At 35.8% G+C, this 22,961-nt stretch overlaps 2 protein-coding genes across 3 annotated transcripts; one reads left to right on the top strand and one right to left on the bottom strand.

Moving 5' to 3' along the window:
- The first annotated feature begins 192 nt into the window (after nt 1-192).
- On the top strand, nt 193-15,938 carry mars1 (methionyl-tRNA synthetase 1). 2 transcript variants are annotated; one of them, XM_077725531.1, is made up of 22 exons: nt 193-387; nt 1,391-1,481; nt 2,389-2,467; nt 2,741-2,872; nt 3,302-3,377; nt 4,106-4,293; nt 4,464-4,573; nt 4,642-4,758; nt 5,391-5,594; nt 6,178-6,379; nt 6,489-6,563; nt 6,634-6,804; nt 7,572-7,667; nt 8,076-8,193; nt 8,308-8,521; nt 10,896-11,027; nt 11,248-11,352; nt 12,357-12,552; nt 13,371-13,442; nt 13,646-13,672; nt 14,353-14,472; nt 15,525-15,938. In XM_077725531.1, exons 1-22 carry the CDS (start codon nt 285-287, stop codon nt 15,672-15,674), a joined length of 2,778 nt encoding a protein of 925 aa, XP_077581657.1. In that variant the 5' UTR covers nt 193-284; the 3' UTR covers nt 15,675-15,938. The 2 variants fall into 2 exon arrangements, with proteins under 2 accessions (XP_077581657.1, XP_077581658.1); XM_077725532.1 differs by lacking the exon at nt 13,646-13,672.
- Nucleotides 15,939-16,202: 264 nt separating this feature from the next.
- Nucleotides 16,203-21,194, bottom strand: ddit3 (DNA-damage-inducible transcript 3). The gene is made up of 4 exons (XM_077725534.1): nt 21,028-21,194; nt 19,933-19,992; nt 19,199-19,414; nt 16,203-18,065 (listed from the first exon to the last, which is right to left on the bottom strand). The coding sequence occupies exons 3-4, from the start codon at nt 19,352-19,354 to the stop codon at nt 17,340-17,342; spliced, it is 882 nt and encodes a 293-aa protein (XP_077581660.1). The 5' UTR covers nt 19,355-19,414; nt 19,933-19,992; nt 21,028-21,194; the 3' UTR covers nt 16,203-17,339.
- Nucleotides 21,195-22,961: the final 1,767 nt, after the last annotated feature.

The raw sequence follows: 22,961 nt of genomic DNA, 5'->3' as shown, positions 1-22,961 counted from the left end.
ACAGCCTGTGAGACAAGCACCGCCCAGTTGTTTTTTAGAAACACATAAACTAAACTAACATGGAATATGTCATGGAAACGCGACGCTTTCTGGGTGATTTAGTTCTTATTAGGACAAGCTACAGTTTAGATGCCGTTCTAAAAACTACAAACTTGCCATTAGTAAATGACGTCAGACCAACTTGCATCAGCGTGTCTGCGTGTATTGCACTTACCGGCAAGTTGTCACATATTAGCCACTTTAGCCCGTTTAAAAGTAGATCTTTTCCCCAATTGGACGATCAAATGAAGCTATTCGTTAGCGAAGGCAACCCGCATTGCCTGAAAGTGTTGGCTGCCTTAGATGCAACCGAAGTGCAATGTGAGGTCCAGTTTGTAAACCACGAAGGTAAGAAGGACGCTTTAAAATGGAATAACTCTTAATGTAACAAGAAATATATCGACCCTAGCTTGAATATTCATTTAGCGTTTTGGTTTGAATCGTTTGAACTGAATTTCTCTAGAAAATGACGATTTGGATATCACAAAAGCATGCTTCCTACCTTCGTTGCATGGGTCTGTCAATCAAATTCAGATGTGACAACCCTGACCACGTGACATCCTTGTACTGTACTAACGAAGTACTATTTCGTTCAAATACTTTGGTGTACTTGAATTTTCAGGTTATTTTACATGACTATGTATTTTCATCAAACATTTTATTTTACAGTTTAAATTAGAGTAAAGTGTCTAGTGAAGACATTCTGACATAAAAATATATATATTTAAATACAGAAACTCAACAGCAATTGATATCTTTGGTACTCATAATTTAAAAAAAAAAACTACCAAAAACACAAAAAAAAACTGTCAGCATAAACAAATACCAGTAGTCCTACAGTTGTGTGTTATTGTTTTACAACAAATATCAAATTTAGAAAGCATTCAATCAGTCAGTGAACATTCAAGTTTGAAATGTGCCTTTAAGGTGAAACTTGTAAAAACATGTTTGAACAACAGGTTACAAACATTTACGATGTGGTAAAACAAGTCAGACAAATATCTGAATTATTATTCATCTACCCACCCCCGGAATGGACTGCTCGTCCCAGATGTTTGCTTTTTCTTCATTATCCAGATCCCGGGAATCATTAAGCCATCACCATCTGGCATGTGTGGCTCTTGTACAGTATATGGAAAAATTAAGCTTGTGCATTATTTTGAAATATTTTCAACAATGTAAATCATTTTTTTTTTACATTTTAATAGAATTCCATCGTGGAGAAGTGTCATTCCGTGGTCAATCTTCCTAGTTTTTTTTGTTATTGTTAAACCCCGGGTCATTTAAAAATAATGATAATGGGACTAATTCTGAGATTTTGTGTTTTTTTTCCAATACTTCTTTTTCTTAGATAAACTTGTGCCTTTCCTGAACTATCCAACTATACCAGTCTTACTCCTCCCTAATGGACAGCATCTTTTCAGCCCCAATGCCATATGCCGGTCAGTAAAATTCAGTTATCCCTTTGATTTTAATGAAGGTGTTCATTGAAATGGCTCTCAAAGCTTCTAAAATACACTTAGTGTAATTACTCGCATATAAGCTTCCCGCGCGTAGAAGCTACACCCTAAAAATTGCCTCAAAATTGTTGAATTTTACAATTTCTCGCCTCAAAATTGGTGGATTTTACAATTCCTCGCCTCAAAATTGTTGAATTTTACAATTTTTGGCTCAAAATTGTTGAATTTTACAATTTTTGGCTCAAAATTGTTGAATTTTACAATTTCTCGCCTCAAAATTGTTGAATTTTACAATTTCTGGCCTCAAAATTGTTGAATTTTACAATTTCTCCCCTCAAAATTATTGAATTTTACACTTTCTCGCCTCAAAATTGTTGAATTTTACAATTTTTGCCTCAAAATTGTTGAATTTTACAATTTCTCGTCACAGAATTGTTGAATTTTACAATTTCTCGCCTCAAAATTGTTGAAATTTACAATTTTCGCCTCAAAATTGTTAAATTTTACAATTTCTCGCCTCAAAATTGGTGAATTTTACAATGTCTTGCCTCAAAATTGTTGAATTTTACTATTTCTCGCGTATAAGCCGACCCCTGATTCACACTTTTGGCTTAAATAGGGAAGGGAGTACAAATGTGTTACTTTGAAGGGAAAATCTTCAGAAAAAAATTTGCACGTGGTCTTTCCGATACTTTATTTTTACAGTTTTATTCCGATACTATATTTCATAATCACAAATGTACAGTTATTGCCATTTAAAAAGGAAATAGACATAAGCAGAACCAGAAACTGTGTCCATAGTCTTTTTATGCACATATAAGCCGTACCCACAATTCAGTCAAATGCGGCTTATATGCGAGTAAATACAATATATCTCTTGTTCTTTTAGTTACATGTTTGAAGTGAGCGGACAAGAATGCGACCAGGCTTGCAATCAATGGCTCGAATGGGAGGCTACAGAACTTCAGGTAAACTGCTACTTTTAAACTCCAGACTTTCTCATTTTTGCTGCCAAACTGTTGCACAAAACCCTTTAAAAAATGCAAATGATTTTCCAGTCCTGCGTCTGCACATTCTCACTCTCAAAATCCGCTTAACGTGCTCCAGCGTGTCTTTGGAGCCGTTAGGGATTTAGATTGTGTGAATAACAATCAGTCAATTGTTTTTTTTTTCTCAGTCGTAAAACAAGGAGTTACATTTCCTATGTAGTGAATGTCTTGTTTATTATTTTTTTCCTCCAGCCTGCCTTGCTTCAAGCCCTTCACATGGCTGTGCTTCAGGGGAAAGAATCGGAGGCCATCAAAGTCCTGGCAGGGCCCCTCAGCTACTTGGACCAAAGCTTGAGCAAGGCTGCCTCGCTTAATTTAACTGGGGTACCAAAAACTATTCCTCTATCAAAATGTATACATGTGTCAAAGTGGTGGCCCGGGGGCCACATCTGGCCCCTTACATCATTTTGTGTGGCCCGGGAAAGTAAATCATGAGTGTCGACTTTCTGTTTTAGGATCAAATTAAAATGAAGAGTATAGATGTATATTAAATTTCCTGATTTTCTCCCTTTTAAATCAATAATTGTCATTTTTTAATCATTTTTTTCAGTTTTTTAGTTCAAAAATTATTTTGTAAAATCTAAAAAATATATTTAAAAAAGCTAAAGTAAATATTGTTTTAGATCTATAAAAAACTGAATATTCAGGGATTTTAATGTATTTAATGTAAAGTATGAGAACAAAGCTACCAGTTTTGATTTCCATTGTACTGTGCACTTCACTTTGGTCATTCTCACTTTTGTTTTTTTCCAGGAAGTTGTTACGGTCGCTGATCTCGTTGTGTGTGCCGCACTGCTACCGATTTTGTCCACGCCAGCTCTCTCTTCAGGTAGGAAAGAGTCAGTGGAGTTGCCTAAGAGTTGTAGTAGTGAGTAAAATAGGGAAATTGGTATTGAAAATAGCTATTGTACATCTATTGTCATCAATGGCAGCCAGAAATTTAGCTACTTGGGGCCAAAAGATAAAAATCGGGCATCAATTACTAGATTTTTTTCAATTTGTTGTCATATGTTAAAGTTTTAATTATTCTAAATATATTTTATTTAGATGTATATTTTTTCTACTCATGGCATTATTATTTTGCAAGTTTATTTTTATTTTTTTTATTGCTACCGTATTTTCACGACTATAAGGCGCACTTAAGTCTTCAATTTTCTACAAAATGGAAAAGGTGCCTTATAATCCAGTGCGCCTTTTATATGGAAAAAATTAAATAAAATGTGTCATTCATTGAGGGTGCGCCTTATGGTGCGGTGCGCCTTATAGTTGTGAAAATACGGTATTTAATTTTTTTTCTCCAAAATTGCTTGTTCAAAAAATTTGAAAATGTTATTAGAACTATACATACTTTTTTATTGCCCATTAAACTAATACTAGATAAATATGGTCCTTTACGAGGCCTCCATTAGCCACATTAGCACAAGACCCTTTTCTTAAATGTCACAAAACATTTAAAAGAAAAAAACATATAACTCATGTATGTGCTTATTTAGCTCATCCTCAGAGAGATTGCAAATTTTGACATCTTGAAATGAAATGAAATTTTGCCCTTCCCAGGGGAAGACCAGACTTTGAAGGCTTGGTTTTCGCGTGTGGCCTCCTCACCGAGCTGCGTGTCGGCATCTCACAAAGTGCTGAAGGGAAAAGGCCTGCAGGCGATAAAAAGCTTCATGCAGAGGCAGCCCGCGCCGCAGAGCGTCCACTTGCCAGGCAGCACGCAGCCTTCCAACGGCAGCCCCGTCGAGGTATGCCACATCGGCGTAGATCAAAAAATGAACTCGAATGAAACACACTCGCAGATCCACGCTGCAGAAAGTCGGTCAACGGATACTATAACTTAAAAATGAATTGTACATTTATTGTTTTAGGTGCTTAATTCTAGTTTAAAGTACCAAACTGTCTTTTCTGTGTTGAGAATGAGGAAGGGGAACGTACAGTGTCTGAGGAAGAAATGGAAGTTGCTGCTCAGATCTGGAATAAAGGTTCAAATGGTCCATCAGCAGCCATAGACAGACGCCATCCAATGTATGTTATGTTTGCTATACAATCATAGCATTTTTTTTCTTGATATAAATCAATTTCTTTGCTTTCAGTCTGCCACAGGAAGGCAAACGAAACATTCTGCTTACCAGCGCCTTGCCATATGTCAACAACGTGCCCCATTTGGGCAACATCATTGGTTGTGTTCTCAGTGCTGATGTCTTCTCCAGGTAAGCAAAAGGGAAAATGCAAAAGATTGAGTTAGCGTGATATAACTTACCTATTTTCTCGCATATACCGTATTTTTACGACTATAAGGCGCACTTAAAAGTCTGAAAGTTTCTCCAAAATAGACAGGGCGTCTTATAATCCAGTGAGCCTTATATATGGAAAAAATGTAAGTGTCATTCGTTGAGGGTCCGCCTTATAATGCAGTGCACCTTATAGTCGTGAAAATACGGTATGTCCTATTTTTTGCTCAAAATAATGTCCACCAAATTGAGGGTGCGGCTTATATGTGCACAAATTAGACTTAACATGCACAAAAGGTGACAAAGACGAAAAAAATCACCCAAGACAATGTGGTGGTTATGGTCATTTATTTCAAAATAGAGAAAAAATAAAATGCTAAACAAAATACATTTTGACGTTTATAAATGAAATTCAAGAAAAAAAACGTATCTTACATGTCAGCACATCCCAATAGTCGATAAGGTCGATGATTAAAATATTAGCCTATATACATGCGTTATATGTACCTCATGCTATTATTGCACCCAGCTACAGTGGTAAAAAGTTGACTGTTATGGACACGCCTCCTGGTTGTACTGCTCACAAGACTTTTACAATTTTCTTCTACAAGATACGGCCGATTACGAGGCTGGAACTCGCTGTTTGTTTGCGGGACAGACGAGTACGGAACGGCCACAGAAAACAAAGCCCGTGAGGAAGGCCTGACCCCCCAACAGATCTGTGACAAGTACCACGCCATTCACGCCAGCATCTACGAGTGGTTCCAAATAGACTTTGACTTCTTTGGAAGGACTACAACTGAAAAGCAGACAGAGTAAGTAAAAAAAAAAAAACTGTTTAATGTAGGACAGCATTGTCATTTTAGATTTAAAATGACTTTTTGGGTAAACTTGGAGTATTTTTGCAGTTTTATTTATGTTAAATAAGCTGTAATGTAACTAGGTAAATACAAAATATTCACTCTTCTTCCATTAATAGCAGATGTTGATCTGTAATATTACCGCAGAAGCTATTTTTTTGCTAAATAAATTAGAATACAGACTTTTTTGTGTTAAGAGCTTTCTCATTTTGATCCAACTCTATTTTTATTCTGTTGACCTTTCCCTGCTCCAATACCATTTTAAAGTTCCTAAAGCAAAGTACCGCATTTTCACCACTATAAGGCGCACTTAAAAGTCTTCAATTTTCTCCAAAATAGACAGGGCGCCTTATAATCCAGTGCGCCTTATATATGGACAAAAAAATTAAAATGTCCTTCATTGACTGTGCACCTTATAGTGTGGTGCGCCTTATAGTCGTGAAAATACGGACCACTTCTAGTCTTCAATGTTTTCATTTTTACAGAGTTCATTTTTTTGTTTTTAAACTGACTTTGTGCTCCAATTTTTGTCACCCAGAATCGCGCAAAACATTTTCTGGCGGATTCACGAGAATGGCTTTCTGATGGAAGACACGGTGGAACAGTTGCGTTGCGAGACATGTCAGCGTTTTCTCGCTGACCGCTTCGTGGAAGGCACCTGCCCTTACTGTAACTACCCGGATGCTCGCGGCGACCAATGCGACAAGTGTGGGCGACTCATCAATGCAGTGGAACTCAAGGTTGGTCTGCTTTAGTGAAATATCTGGAACATGATTATGGCCAACTGCCATATTTGGAAGTCACTTTAAAATCAAGCTGACTAACAACAAAGTCAACATCTAATAATAGGAACCTCACTGTAAAGTGTGTGGACAAACTCCAGTCATCCGCTCATCCAAACATCTTTTCCTGGACCTTCCGAAGGTAAAAGGTTTTCAGTTTTTTTTCGTTCAAGGCCGTGTGAAAGCCTTATTTTGTTTGTACTACTCTCTAGTTAGAGCCTCAGTTGGAGCAGTGGTTGGATAAATCCACTAGCAGTGGAGACTGGACAACCAATGCCAAACAGATCACTCGTTCCTGGCTCAGAGATGGACTCAAACCTCGTTGCATCACTAGAGATCTGCGTTGGGGGACGCCAGTACCTCACCCTGACTTTAAAGAAAAGGTTTGCTCATTTTTCGTTTATTTGTGTATGTGTGTGTGCATGTGTATATATGTGTATATATGTGTATATGTGTGTATATGTGTGTATATGTGTGTATATGTGTGTGTGTATATGTGTGTATATGTGTGTGTGTATATGTGTGTATGTGTATATATATGTGTATATATGTATTTGTGTATTTGTGTGTATATATGTATATACAGGGTGTCTCAAAAAATATACTCACTTTTAGAATGACCACAAAACCTTTAGTGAGTACATTTTTTCAGACACCCTGTATGTGTATATATGTATATGTGTATGTATGTGTATGTATGTGTATGTATGTGTATATATGTGTATATATGTGTATATATGTATATATGTGTATATATGTGTATATATGTGTATATATGTGTATAGATGTATATGTGTATATATGTGAATATATGTATTTATGTGTGCAATATGTATGTGTATATATAAATGTATGTGTATGTATGTGTATATATGTATATTTATATATTTATGTATATGTATATATAAATATGTGTATATGTGTATATATATGTGTATGTGTATATATTTCAGCAACATGCTTATTTATGTATATATTTATTTATTAACTTATTACCTATTTATTAATGTCTAAAATGTCTTTTTCTGATTTATTCTCACCCTCTTGCTACTGTGACAACGACATTTCCCGAATACGGAATGAAAAGTTATCCAATCCAAAAAAAAAAGCACATGAATTTGCAAATATAAAGTTTCAATGTTTCCCCTAGGTTTTCTACGTGTGGTTCGACGCCCCTATCGGTTATATTTCCATCACTGCCAACTACACAGAAAAATGGGAACACTGGTGGAAGAATCCGGATAAGGTAATGCAGAATTTGTCTTGATATCTGTGATAAGCTTCTTAGTCTGTTGCATTGGCAGACACGACTTCAAATCCCACAGATAGAATGAAATAAATATCACGCTTTTAGCGGCGACGATACGAGATCCAACAGATGAAATAGAAAAATCCAACAGTTAGCCCTTGTAGGCAATGTCTTCCTTCACATAGATTCATCTCATCTCTTTCCATCTAAAACCTTCTGGATTGAGCGATTGCTATGTGTGTATATGTGTGTATATGTGTATATATGTGTGTATATGTGTGTATATGTGTGTGTATTTAGGGTGGGGGCTGGGAAGAGCTGATAAGTCCTCTTTGAACGGGATGATCTCACGATGATCTAATATGATGTCATCTTCAAGTTGCAGTGTTGTTTGTCTGCCACCAGGTGGAGCTGTACAACTTTATGGCCAAGGATAACGTCCCATTCCATAGTGTGGTGTTTCCCTGCTCTCTCTTGGGAGCTCAGGACAACTACACACTGGTTAATCACTTAGTCGCCACGGGTACGCATTTAGAATTGCAGTCATTAACATTTTTACTTGTTGAATAATTGAGAATGGCATGATTAATTCATGATGCAACTACAACCGGCATGTAATATTCTGATTTGTGTGCAGAATATCTAAATTATGAAGACACTAAATTCTCCAAAAGCCGCGGCGTCGGTGTCTTTGGTGACATGGCGAAGGATACGGGTATTCCGTCCGACGTGTGGCGCTTCTACTTGCTATACGTGCGTCCTGAGGGGCAGGATTCGACGTTCTCGTGGGCTGACATGGCGCTGAAAAACAACTCTGAGCTGCTCAACAATTTGGGGAACTTCATTAACAGGTTGGTGACTCATTAAAGAGAGTATGTGACTTATGATAAAGATGTTATCTTTTCCTTTAAGACTGAAATAAAATTGACATACCGTATTTTCTCGCATATAAGCCGCACCCTTTGAAAGTACCTCAAAATAGTTGAATTTGACAATTTCCCTCGTATAAGCCGCACCCTTATAAATACCTTAAAATACTTGAATTTGACAATTTCCCTCGTATAAGCCGTACCCTTAAAAATGCCTTAACGCCCCCTGATTCATAATTTTCAGCTTCATACTCATGGTTTTAATTGTCTTGCGTTATGGCATTTCGTAAACTTGCCTTAAAATTGTCGAATTTTACAATTTCTCGCGTATAAGCCCTGATTCATAACTTTAACCTCCATATTTATGGTTTTAATAGGGAGTACAAATGTTAATTTGAAGGAAAAAATCTTAAAAATAATCATCTGTATGAATAAATAGTGCATTTATTTGGGTTAATATCATAAATTTCATTCATAAACGTCAATATATATATTTTTTAGTGTTTTATCTGTTTATCTTTTCTCCATTTTGAATTAAATGACTGCATTGTTTTATGTTATGGCGTTTTGTCTTTGTCACCTTTCAGTTTCATGCATGTCAAGTCTAATTTATGCGCATATAAGCCTTACCCTCGATTCAGTCATAATTTTTGGGGCAACAAATACGGCTTATATGCGAGAAAATATGGTACTTGTCGGCTGTTGCTGACAAATTCCTTTATTGCTTCTTAGTGGAAACGAGTTTCTCTTTCATCCAGTCAACATGAATTTGAAAAGGAGGCTAATTCGTTTAAACATCTGGTCCAATTAGGATCGCTGATTGTTGGAGACGCAACTATTTCAAGAGATTCTCTCTGCGTTTTGTAAATATGTTTGGGATGGTGTAATATCATACCCAATTAGCCCATCTCGTCATAACTTCAAAAAAAATGTGGTTAAATTCCACATCTCATCATATGTTTCCCTTTTGACTTATTTTTTTTCAAAGCACCTTGATCTTCAAAAATTCTCAGGCAGCAAACGTTAAGGCCTTAATTGGGTTTAAAAGATCTTAAACTGCATCCAGCCGGAGGTGCTCGGATGAAAACCAGACTTCAAATCGTGACGTCATTAATATCACCATATCCCACGCTGTCAACATTCCGGGCACGCAAACCACAAAAAAATATATTTTAGGTCAGGGGTGGGCAAACTTTTGGGCCCGGGGGCCACAACATTGACTTTAAAAATTTGCCAGATGGGCCGGGTCAGCACAAGATTTGATACAAATAAAAAAGTGCATCCGTTAACAGTATATATGAAAAATAAACAGAAAAAATAGACTAAAGTATTAACATACTCATCACTCATCATTAAAGTAAAAACTATAGTTTAGGTCAAAGGTGGGCAAACTTTTGGGCCCGGGGGCCACCACATTGACTTAAAAAATTTGACAGATGGGCCGGGTCAACACAAGATACGATACAAATAAAAAAGTGCATCCGTTAACAGTACATATGCAACATAAACAGAAAAAAAGGACTAAAGTATCAACATACTCATCACTCATCATGAGAGTAAAAAGTATAAAGTACTACAAAGTAAAATAAAAAGGAATGTATTAAGAAATATTAAAATGTCATTTAAAAAAAGATCGAAGAGCTGTAAAACACAAAAACAAATAAGAGTGGAGACAGGTACTGCCAATGGCTTCCACGTGATAGCGCCATCTTGGGGAATAAAATAAAAAATAAATAAAAATTTGAAAAAACATAATTTGGACAACGTCGGTGGGCCGGATTAAAAAGCCTATCGGGCCAAATGTGGCCCGAGGGCCGTAGTTTGCCCATGTTTGACTTGGTAACGGCCCCATCTTGGGGAATAAAATAAATAAATAAAAATTAAAAAAACATTTGGACAACGTTAGCGGACCGGATTAAAAAGCCTAACGGGCCAAATGTGGCCCGTGGGCCATAGTTTGACCACCACTCGTTTAGGTTAAAGTGCACTTTACCATTCGCCACGTGACCATGTCGCCAAAAGCATTTTTTTGGACGGAATTCCGTCAAAACGTGTTGCATCAGGACCGAGGATCCCACTGATGAGCGCATACAACTCCACCCGATGATTTGTAGTGAAGAGGCTCAAAGGGAGAGCTCTTATGTTCGTTTACATCAGCAAAGCACACAGCATATATAATTTATCGGCAATTAGCGTGGCGGCTAGCCCGCTTTTTTCATCTGTAGTACTCTCCCCGCTGATTTTTGGCCGGCTTTTCCCGCTCTCTTGACGACCCCTTCTTGCTTTTCTGTGGTTTTTCACCCTACTTCAACCTCTCTGCCCCCCAAAAAAAACCCTCTACTACCCAATTCTCTAGAGCCGGCATGTTTGTTTCCAAGTTCTTTGATGGCCGCGTGCCTGACATGGAGCTGCAGCAGGAAGATAAGAAGCTCTTGGCTTTAGTGGGTTGGGAACTACAGCAGTACATCCAGCTCATGGACAAAGTCAAGTAAGACTGCTTTGAATTATGCATCGTATATTTTTACATGACTTTTTTTTATACCCAAAAAATGTATTTATTGCCATTGGCGGGGATGGAGGTCCAATGCATTTTGAATTGGGAGGGAGAGGAATGTAAATGGTAAAAAATAGATTGGATTTCTGATGTGGTTAATAGCATTGAAAGAGTCAGGCGATGAATTAAAGTGGCGTTTTCATGTTCCCACCAGAATCCGCGACGCTCTCAAACACATCCTCAACATCTCGCGCCATGGTAACCAGTATATCCAAGTAAATGAACCTTGGAAGAAGATCAAGGGAGGAGATGGAGAAAGGTGAGATCTTGATGACCAGTTGGAGCTAAAAGCCATCACATTTTGGATTGGATAACTTTATTGTAACTAGATTTCATTGTCACAGTAGCAAGAGGGGGAGAATACAGACACAGCATGTGACATTTTAGACGTAAATAAATAGGTAATAAGTAAGTTAGTAAATACATACATAAATAAATATATAAGTGAATATATAGTTATGTTGCTGAAATGTGTATTTATGTAAACATTTATGTACATATATACATATAGTATACATATATACATATACACATAGTATACAAATAGTATACATATATACATATACACATAGTATACAAATAGTATACATATACACATATAGTATACATATGGTATACAAATAGTATACATATATACATGTAGTATACAAATAGTATACATATATGCATATAGTATACATATATGCACAAAGTATACACATAGTATACATATATACATATAGTATACATGTATACACAAAGTATACATATAGTATACATATATACACATACTATAGTATACTATATGTTTGTATATATGTATACTAAGTATACATATATACATTTATACATATAGTATACATATACATTTATACATATAGTATACATATATACAATTATACATATAGTATTCAGATATACATTTTGTATACATATAAACATCATATACATTTATACACATAGTATAGTATACTATATGTATATATGTATACTCAATGTACATATATACATATAGATGTACATGTATACATACGGTTGGTCCTAACATTCAGCCATTTGTTTTTCAAAGAGTTCAATTTGTATCTATAGTGAAATTCAGTATCGTACATTAAATAAAAATCAAGGTTCTCGAAGGGGCCAAATTAATTCATCTTGATAGTGTGATTACTTTATCTGGCGATCCCTTCCTTTTTTTGGACACTTTTTGGTTCATTCTCTTTCTCCCTCATTTGAAATTCAATTTTACAGGAGCAGTAATCCGAATCTATCATTTCCCCCCTTCAGGCAACGCGCGGGCGCCGTCACCGGCGTATCCGTCAATGTCGCCTGCTTGCTGTCCGTCATGCTTCTGCCCTACATGCCAGCGGTCAGCCAAACCATCCGGGATCAACTCAACGCGCCTGATTCTTGCGTCAGCACCTTGCTGTGCGACAAGGGCGCCTTCACACGAGTCCTCAACGCCGGCCACGTCATCGGCACTGTGAGTACAAGTACGAGTGTAAATTGGGCTAACTTGAACTGCATGCCCTGCACACTTGTTAAATAACACATTGAATTGAATACTTTTATTGTCATTATACAAGTACAATGAGATTTAAAGAGCTTGAAACTGCATACAAAATAAATAGGGATAAAATTAATTATGTATAATATTAGATACAATAAAAATGTCTGTATGGTCAGATTTTTCACACATTTTTGGATGCAAAATTTAAAATTGATTTCAGGTATTTTTGCTGTCATGTTAGGTTATTTTTTATTACTTATCTATATATATGCATATATATATTTATATAAAATTTGATATTATAAAAATGTACCAATGGTCAGATAGGTGTTTTGACACATTTTTGGATGCAAAATTTAAAACTGATTTCAGATTTTTGCTGTTGTATTAGTTTTTTTTTAATTACTTAATATATATTTATATAAAATTAGATACAATAAAAATTTATCGATGGTCAGATAGGTGTTTTACACATTTTTGGGTGCAAAATTTATAACTGATTTAAGATTTTTTGCTGTCATATTTGGTGTTTTTAAATTACTAATATAAATATATATATAACTATTTATATTAAATTAGATAAAAAATTTTTATCTATGGTCAGATAGGTGTTTCCACACATTTTTTTGGGTGAAAAATTCATAACCGATTTCAGATTTTTTTGCTGTCATATTTGTTTTTTCAATTACTTTTAAACATTGCTATCCTTCATTTTCTTAAAAAGAAAACAACAAATACTGACAAACACACAAATATCAACTAACAGTGAAATTTTCCATTCTCCTTTTTAGGTGAGCCCATTGTTTCAAAAACTGGAGGTGGAGCAGATTGAAGCTTTGAAGAAGAAATTTGGCGGAAAACAGGTATATCTAATAGCAAAGAATCAGATTGACTCACTTGTGCAAATGGAAATAGCAGCTAACACTGACGTCTCCCTATACAAATGGTACAGGCGGACTGAATACTTGCTTGAACCACCAAAAAAAGACAATAGATCCTTTGTATTTTATGAAGGAATGCGATTTTTAAAAGACTTATCTAAACTTTTTTATCAACTGCCTTCTAGCCTGAAGATGAACCAGCAAAAAAGAAGGTACCACTAGTGTTGTGTGCATTGAGTCCACAGTGTTACTGTCATTGAACCATTAGACTAGGGGTGGGCAAACTTTTGAGCCCGGGGGCCACCACATTGACTTAAAAAATTTGACAGATGGTCCGGGTCAGCACAAGATACGATACATATAAAAAAGTGCATCCGTTAACAGTACATATGAAATATAAACTGAAAAAAGGGACTAAAGTATTAACATACTCATCACTCATCATTAAAGTAAAAAGTATAAAGTACTACAAAGTAAAGTAAAAAGGAATGTTTTAAGAAATATTAAAATGTCATTTAGAAAAAAGATAGTGGGGCTGAAAAACATGAAAAACAAATAAGAATGGACAGAGCTACTGCCACTGGCTTCTGCGTAACAGCGCCATCTTGGGGAATAAAATTAAAAAAAAAATGAAAAAAACATTTTTTGAAATGCGTCGGCGGGCCGGATTAAAAAGCATAACGGGCCGAATGTGGCCCGCGGGCCATAGTTTGCTCACCCATCCTGCATTAGTGCATGCTTTCACAAAACTAGTACTATAGCTCATTTCTTTGTTGTCTTTTCGCCGTGAGTCCAGTGTCTGTTTGTGAAAACCCATCGGCACTTTGACAAAGAATTTGTTGAAAACCAAGTCAGAAATAACGTATGGTGTTTGTTTCCTTTGCGATGGCAGGCGCCGACTCAAAATGCCGCCGGCCCACAGTCGGCCGCTGCTGTTGCCCCTGCGATGGAAGAGAATACCGGAGCAGACCCGGAAAAAGCACGGCAGCTGACACAGGCTGTGGCTGAGCAGGTGATGTCTTTATGTAATTGGAACTCGGAAAACTGAAGTTTGTTTTTTATATGGATTTCTACATACCAGGATTTGATACTACAGTTTAGGATTTATATTAGAAATAGGGTGTCCCACAGGGTTATTAACTCTAATGAAAAAAATTATGAAAACTATAATTGGGGTGGGATCTATGCTATAAATATTACATTTTAAATTGTATGGGTGATTAAAAAGCATACTTAATCAAATTGAAATTAAAGACATTAGCCCATTTGTTATTGTATTTAATTTTTACACTAAATTAGGTATTCAAAATCAAATTATTGCTGAATTATCGTAATACACTCTATTTTTTTTATTTTAATTATTAGACAATGAATAAAATCTATGCTATATATATATATATATATATATTTTTTTTTTTTTTTTTTTTTTATTTTATTGTATTTGTTTAATTACAAACCTTACTAAATTTAATTAAAGACTAGACCATTTGTTATTGTTTTTAATTTTTATGCAAAGTTTAAGTTTATAGTAATATCTATAAATATATTTTAAATTGTATATGTGTAATTACAAAGCTTACTAAATTAAATTAAAATTAAAGACTAGCCCATTTTGTTATTGTATTTAATTTTTACATTCTTTTTTGGGGTTAAATAATGTATTCAAAATCAAAAATATGCTGAATTATCCTAATAAACTCATAATTAAATTTTATTATATCCTAATGCTAGGTTAAGATAATAAAGGGACAACAATATTAATTGAAATTAAAGACACTGGCTCGTTTGTTATTATATTTAATTTTTACACTTTTTGGGGGGTAAAATGTATTAAAAATCAAGTTTATACTAAATTATCTTAATAAACTTAATTAAATATTTGCTTTATCATAATGCTAGCTAATGTTAATAAAGGGACAAAGTTACATTGGTACTACCTTATATTAGTATAGTACTTATTTACTGGCTTTGCTCTTACATGCAATACAATACATTGTAATCTTTACTGATGTCTTATTTTTTGACCTAAAACAATTTACAAAAACACTTTGTCTTCACTCCCAGGGCGAAAAAGTGCGAGCTCTAAAAGCACAAAAGGCCGACAAGGCGGTCATCACAGCCCAAGTCTCTCAATTATTGGAACTGAAAAAGCAGTTGGCGTTGGCCGAGGGTAAAAATCCCGAACCCACAACAGTCAAGGGCAAGAAAAAGTGAGATGAGAAGTCAAGTCACTGAAGGAGGAGGCGGTTAACGGCGGTAGGCGAGCGAGGGTGATGGGGAACAAGCGTGGAAGCTTAATAGCGGCAAAAGGGGAACATGATGTTCACGGGGGGGAGAGATGAGGATGTTAGCCAAAGGCAAAGCCGCGACGGGATCTGAGACAACGCCGTCTCGGCACCGAAGGCTAATATATTTTGCTAGCGAGGCCGGCGGGGAAATGAAAACACACAAAAAAAAAAGGGAGCCAAATGAATTCCGTTGGAAAATGGAGGGATTTTTACACAAATCCCTACACCAAGTCAAACTGATTTGATACTCTACGTTAAATACTTTAACATTTCGCATCAGTCTCACAAAAGTGTGCTGTAAAAAATGTTTATTATTATTTTTTAGAGCGTATTCAAATGACTTGGGTATTATTTTTAGCAATTTGAAAGGGTTAAATTCGGTATTATATAATGTGACGCCATGTTACCTCCCTTGTCAATCATGTGACCACGTATTTAATAAATACAAATCATGTATTTTACAAAGAAAAACTCTTTAATTGCAAATTTCGGGGTTACAGTGACAAGATATAAAGGTTAAAAGTACAGGTATTATTGGATTTTTACAAAAAAACATGCATATGTGTGATTAATTTGAGTAAGAAAGTAGAAATTGACAGTATAAAGTGTGTACAGGGAATATGAAGTTTTAGAAAAATAGCTTCTGGATACTATTTGTCACCATTTTTTGTTTTTTTTTTGGATAAAAACGTATAGAAAGTTTAGCAATTTGCTGTATTTAAATATGTATACAGACAAGTACTTATATAGAAAAGGAAGGAAAGATTGCCATAATCTCAAAACATTCCTGAGTTCCAAATTCAGGGAACTAGCCCTTTAACAGAGAGTTAACAGCTGATTACAAAATGGCGACTATCAAAAAAAACCTCAATTAAATTCCTTTCTTCCCAACATCCAAACCACCAAAATCTTCCAAAAAAACATAATAGCATTAACTCATTTTCCCCCTTTAACATTAAAACCAACACTAAAAAATCTTTCTTTTCCATCTTCACTTTCAATTCTTAGTTTTTTCTCCTAAAATCTTCAACTTCCATCTCTTTTCTCTAAAAAAATCTTTGGTTTTTCGCCCATCTTCCACTCTAAAAACAGGGGTCGGGAACCTTTCTGACCACGCGAGAGCCATAAAATAATAATTATATTTCTAATGTTATTTCTTGAGAGCCAATATTGAAAAAAAAAAAAATATAAAAATATTCCATTTTTTTTCTTACATTTCACCACATTTAAACCACAATAAGTCTGAATTATTTTACCAAAATTATTATGCTATTCCCAATCAATCAGTATCAATGCGATTATTCATGCGAGTACTGAAAAAATTTAATTAAAATTATATGAAATATATATTTTTTGTATTAAATATAAATTAGGATTAAATTAATTAACTAAATTAGAAATATTGTCAATACCAGTATCAACATAACGTTCCTATTGGTTAATTCGGGACTCTTTCACCAGTAATTTTCCATATTTTACCTCACCAGGTTAATGGAGAGTCATATACACCCATCAAAAAAGCCACATATGGCTCACGAGCCATAGGTTCCCTACCCCTGCTCTAAAACAAACATTTTCTCACCGCCATTTGTCACTTCCTGGTGTTGACGAGTCTCTCAATGAGGGCCCGCCTGGTCCTCTGCACTTCCTCTCCCAACCTTTCAATTTCCGCTTTCAGACGCTCATTTTGCTCCGTCAACTCTTGCACTTTCTTCTCGTTTTCCTGCTCTCTTTCCTTGCGACTCTTTTTAGCGGACAGGCACGCCGAGGACGATGATGCGCACCGTTGTGACCGAGAGGGGGCGCTGTGGGACGACGTTTCGGGACCCGATGTCCTCCGACGCTTTCCCAACAGCGAGGGGGAGTGTCCCGATGGGGACGAAGGGGACAAACAGCGTTGAGGGGGAGGCGATGGCGAAGCTGAGGACGAAGAGGAGGACGGCGAATCGGGGACGCAGGGTAACTCTTCTTCGCTGGCTGATGGGGAAGCGGGGGGGATGTTGTCAACTTGTTGGTTGTGGTTTTGATGGTGGTTGTGGTTATGATGATGATAATAATAACTGTTGCTTGAATCCACCATTCCGCCCTCACTTAGGAACTCGAAGAACTCAGGGGGCAAGAGGTCGCCGTCGCCGCTACGGCCGCCGGTTTCCATTTTGCGTTCTTCAGTGCCAGTTGAGTTGGAGGAAGTGTGATGTAGGGGTTGGATGTGGACTTGATCTGTTGCTCTCTGGACTCCTTCGCCCCAAGTTTGGCTGCCTTCTGTTAGCCAGGTTAGGGAGCAACTTTCCAGGACATCTAGGAACTCGGGCTCTTTCTGTAAGTAGAAAATTAAGTGTTCAAAAATTGATTTTTCATAGTACAGTAGTATTACTAAAAAAAATAAATCAATTTTATAAAATTTATTTTTTCTCTGATGTAAAATTCAATGAATACTTGAGGGGAAAAATAGTATAATAGATATGGATTGTTTTAAATGTTAAAAGGTATTCTATTTATTTTATATTGCTTAAATTATGTACAAATTTGACTGTATAATCGTATTACTAAAAAAAGAAAAAAAATGTTAAAAGGTATTCCATGTATTTTGTATTCCTTAAATTATGTACAAATTCGACTATACAATAGTATTACTAAAAAAATAATAATGTTAAAAAGGTATTCCATTTATTTTATATTCCTTAAATTATGTACTGTGTAAATTCTATTGACTAATTGTAGTGTAAATGTAAATTTAAAATCGGATTTTGGAAAAAAAATACTTCATAATTGTGTCAAGAATTTGGTTAAGTATAATTATGCCACTTAAAATTTCATTTTTTCCCAAACATACTGCAAAAATGACATGTTATATGATTCAAGCTAAAAAAAATACTTCAAAATTGTCATTAATTGCAATGATAATTTTTTTAAATTCAAGTTACAATATAGCCAACATTTTTAAAATTGTTTCTTAATAGCCGATTCCTATTTCACGTTTTTAAAAAAATGTTTAATTGCAAATCATATTTACCTACAATGTATTGCATATCAACAAACTAACCAAAATTTGACAAAATAATTTCAAATGTACATTTTTAAAGTTTTTGGAAAAAAATACCATTCCGATGAATTAATATTGCGTACTCCATTTGCGTTGTATTATCAGTCATCCAGATTTCGGTATTGCACAATATAAAATAAACTTTTTTTCATGTTTTCTGAAAGTATTTAAAAAAAAAATGAGGCAATAAACCTAAAAAAATTCAAAATATTTTAGTTTAGTTAATAAAAAATAAAATCTATGTAATTCCCTTACATTTTCATGTGCGCGTTGCTCAGTAGAAAGTGTACAATCGACTCGCTGTGTAATCTCACCATAATGAACAAGTAACAATGCGTTGACATCTAATTTTAAAGTGAGCAGTAACAAGGTCTCCCTTTTTTTTTTTTTTTTTTTAAGATACTGACCTCTCCGCACGAGGGGGCGCGTGCCATCTTGGCCCCTCCCGCGTCCGAGCCCAGGATGTCCTGCAGGTCCTCATACCACGCCTCCAACTCTGCGCCACACAGCGGCCCCACGCCCGGGGGGTACGGCGGGGGCAGGTGAAGCCACTCCGCAGTCATCTCTCGCCAGTCAAAACTCGCAACCCACAAAATCACTCGGCCACGCGCTTCACTCGGGACCTGACGACAAGCGCCAACCATTAGGACCAAGTTTTCAAGACCCCCAAAAATTCAGGTGTGTGTGTTCAAATCATAATTTAAAAAAAATATGATGCCACTCCCTTTAAAAAATATTAGTGTCAAAACACAAGATTTTTTTTTGGTTCAAATATGCTAAAAAAAATGTCCAAATTTTGTAATTCCAGGTAAATCATTATTTTTTTTTAAATTACATTGCTATAATTATTAAATTAAACTCCTAAATAGACATAATATTAATTACACTGAATCAATTGATTGGAAATTTGAAGCTACATTTAATGGAAAAGTGTGTGTTCACGTCAACAAATGATTTAAAAACGAGTTAAAAATTTAAAATACATTAAAAGAGACAAGCACAAAACTGTTTATTAAATTAGTCATTAAACCTAAATTTGTTAAAATGTTAAATATGCATTTTTTTAGGAAAAAAAACTAAGTAATCAATCAATTTGAAAAGGAACACCTGCCCAAAAATGATGAATGAGAAATGTATTTACCTTTTAGGACTCCCTTAATCAAGTCTGTAGATCTGTTGAGGATATTGTGCCCCTACAAATCTGGAAGAAAGATGTTTTTATATAAGTTTTACTTGAATTAATACATGTCAAGCAGAAAAAAGCAACGACAGTCGTTGGAAACAAAGACCAATATTTGCTCAATTGCGCCCCTTGCGTCGGAAGACATGCACAACAGGCGCTGTAATCGATAAACAAGAAGAGGATGGCGACTAGACTTTGATTTTCAACCTCTTGCCCCGTGACAGTCGTGCCCTTCGCTGACTTTAAACGTTTATTGTGGCTATATCGAAAAATAAGACGATAAAATTGATCATTTTCAATTTTTATTGCGTTTTTTAGAGCGACAACAAGACGAGTTTTGATAACGTTGCGCTTCCACGCTTCAGAAAAATGACACCACAGGCACATTCCTTCAAAAGCTGTCATGTTATTTAGGAATTAAGAACATTTATAAACTGTTAGTTTCTTTAGATAAGTTAAAATATCAATGGGGTTTTATTTTTATTTTCGTCCGGTCTTATTGAATTGACCGCTAGGAAATAAAGGCAATTACGTCATGGAAAAGAAAAAGAAAATTCCAAGGGGCTAAAACGGGGAGAAACTTGAGAAAAAGCAAGATTTAATTTAAAAAAAACATACAATATAAAAATAATGATACATTTAGTTAAGTTCAAAACAGGAGTTGCGTTTGTAAGTGTTTGTATTTCCGTGTGTTTGATTTAGTTTTTAATTTTAAAGAAGCCGCTTTTTATATTGCTGATTTTTGAAAACAAGTCCCAGTAAAATAGACTTAAGTATTCGTAAATTAAAAAGAATAAAGTTAATTTATAGTGTCTTGAACTTTGATGCACTTGAACGTCGGTGTTGAAAGTTTGCGCGACTCAAGTGACAGCTCTGAAGAAAATACAAATTAAGACATCCGATGACTTTTAAAGTATAAAGTAAATGTTATTATAGGAGGGAAATGTTTAAAAATAACTAAAATAGGCAACCGGCAAAATTATTTTTATGTCGCCCAGATTTGGAGGAGGGGGGAGAAAAAAACACCCAAAAAAGTCAAAGGTTGTCACTTACCCTTTTCCTTTTATTTGTTCGACGTCTCGACTGTCGCTGGATCGTATATAGATAGTTTAGTGAAAATGGTTGATAGCTCATGTTAACCATTGTTCAACTCTTGACGGCCGAATGTGCTGAAACGGAAACTCCCGATGGTGTTTATAAAGACCGAAGCCAACCGAAATATGTCAGGCAAATTGGGGCTACCGTGTGTCGTCACTGATCGGCGTAAAAGCAAACCAATCACCAGGCTTTACTTGATCCGTTTTCCTTGACGACATCCAATGATAGGGCTGGATTTTTAGCTGAGATGGGCGGGGTTTTTCCCAAGACAGGCAATGCTAGGTTGTGAAATGCGTAGTTTGTGCGAGGCGCAGTTGTGATGCAGTCGTAAGACGGCCAGGACGAATTTGGGGCGTATGGGAGTCACATGAAAGGAATGATGCAATGCTTGGCAACCAGTTTCGAGCTGGGGATAACACCGGCGGAATCCGAACATGTTTTATTAAATAGTGTTGCCTCGAACAAAAAAAAATAATATCGCTAAAAATATACATATATGCACGGCGAGGCAATGTCGAAGAATTGTCGTTTGGTTGTTAACGGCGTGACGTTCCACACCCATTTTCTTTCCCTTTTCATATCGCGTCATAAGAAGGAAAAGTCGCGTGGCGTGTATTGAGTGGACAATTTGACTTTTAGGACTTTCTCACATGATGAACTTGTAAACAACATAAACACGTTTCAGAGGATTGGCACGTCACGGACGCGCGCGCGTTCTGCGACTGACTTCCGGGATGAAGTGAAAACAAGCGGGAGCGCGCATGCTGTGATTTTTTTTCTTCACTTTTGCCTCGCGCGTGATTTTTTTCTACTCCTGCTAAACTTTTAACGATTTGGTGATCGTGTGTATTTAGTAGTGTTTTACTTTTTGAATTATTGACTAAAAAGTCACAAATTGAACCCAGGAGAGCAATTTATCAGGCATGCAACTTGAAATCCTCCAAATTTAAACACAAGAGAACATGAATTAATTACTGAATATACTTGAGGAGAGTTATTAATGCCAAATTGAAAGTTTTGTGTCTGTGCAGTACTGCAATGCATTTTAAAATACACACAAAACAACCCAAATGCTTTAAATAAAGATAAATTAAAATAAAAACCTGCAATTATTGATTTAAAAGGGGTAAATCAGGAAATATAAGATACATCTATATTCTTCATTTGAATTTGATCCAAAACACAAAGTTGGCACTCTCGGACCGCAGAAAATGATACGGTGGGCCATGTTTGGCCCCCGAGCCACCACTTTGACACCGGTGCCTTACATGTTGACAATTTTTAAAACGATGATTGAGAACCTCTATGTAAATATGCATTAATGATATATGTGCAATTAATGGAAAATTGGAAATCCAAAATTATTGACAGTTAAAAGAATATATGTGATACACCCAAAAGTGAATCCTAATTCATTTTCCTATCATGAGTTAGTTTAAATTAGATGTATTAATACAAAAATGGCAATTTCAATTTAGACTACATCATTATTTCCGATACCATCACCATTCAATGCCAGCCATCCCAGTCCAAATGGCTTGGCCTAACAATCAATGGAAGTGAATGGGTTAATTGAACCCATAGTGAACAAAGCTTTGTTTACCAAATGACGACACATTAAAGTGGATTGCAATTGTTCAAAGGCCAGAAAAAACAAACATGATGCAACAATTATACAAACGTTTATTTTGTTGTAACTTTTGTTTGTTAAACGCTCGAAAAAACGCTGCTTTCTTCTTTTTATTAAAAGAAAAAGACCAACATACGTCACTGATGCTCAGTTCAGGGACTGTCGGACGTCCACCTTTTAACTCCTCACACTAATTTGCGTGTAATCATTGGCGTGATTATCAAAGCAATTACACAAGTACAGTGATCCCTTTGGTCGC

This window comes from Stigmatopora nigra, chromosome 10, assembly GCF_051989575.1.
Source record: "Stigmatopora nigra isolate UIUO_SnigA chromosome 10, RoL_Snig_1.1, whole genome shotgun sequence".
NCBI lineage: Eukaryota > Metazoa > Chordata > Actinopteri > Syngnathiformes > Syngnathidae > Stigmatopora > Stigmatopora nigra.
The sequence above is the reverse complement of the archived record's forward strand: the minus strand, read 5'-3'. Positions and strand labels throughout refer to the sequence as shown.

Coding starts and splice junctions, on each gene's coding strand:
- mars1 (XM_077725531.1), top strand. CDS start 285: ATGAAGCTATTCGTTAGCGAAGGCAACCCGCATTGCCTGAAAGTGTTG. Junction 6,380..6,488: donor TCAATGCAGTGGAACTCAAG/GTTGGTCTGCTT, acceptor ATCTAATAATAG/GAACCTCACTGTAAAGTGTG. Junction 7,668..8,075: donor GGTGGAAGAATCCGGATAAG/GTAATGCAGAAT, acceptor GTCTGCCACCAG/GTGGAGCTGTACAACTTTAT.
- ddit3 (XM_077725534.1), bottom strand. CDS start 19,354: ATGACTGCGGAGTGGCTTCACCTGCCCCCGCCGTACCCCCCGGGCGTG. Junction 18,066..19,198: donor GCGCCCCCTCGTGCGGAGAG/GTCAGTATCTTA, acceptor TTCTACTTACAG/AAAGAGCCCGAGTTCCTAGA.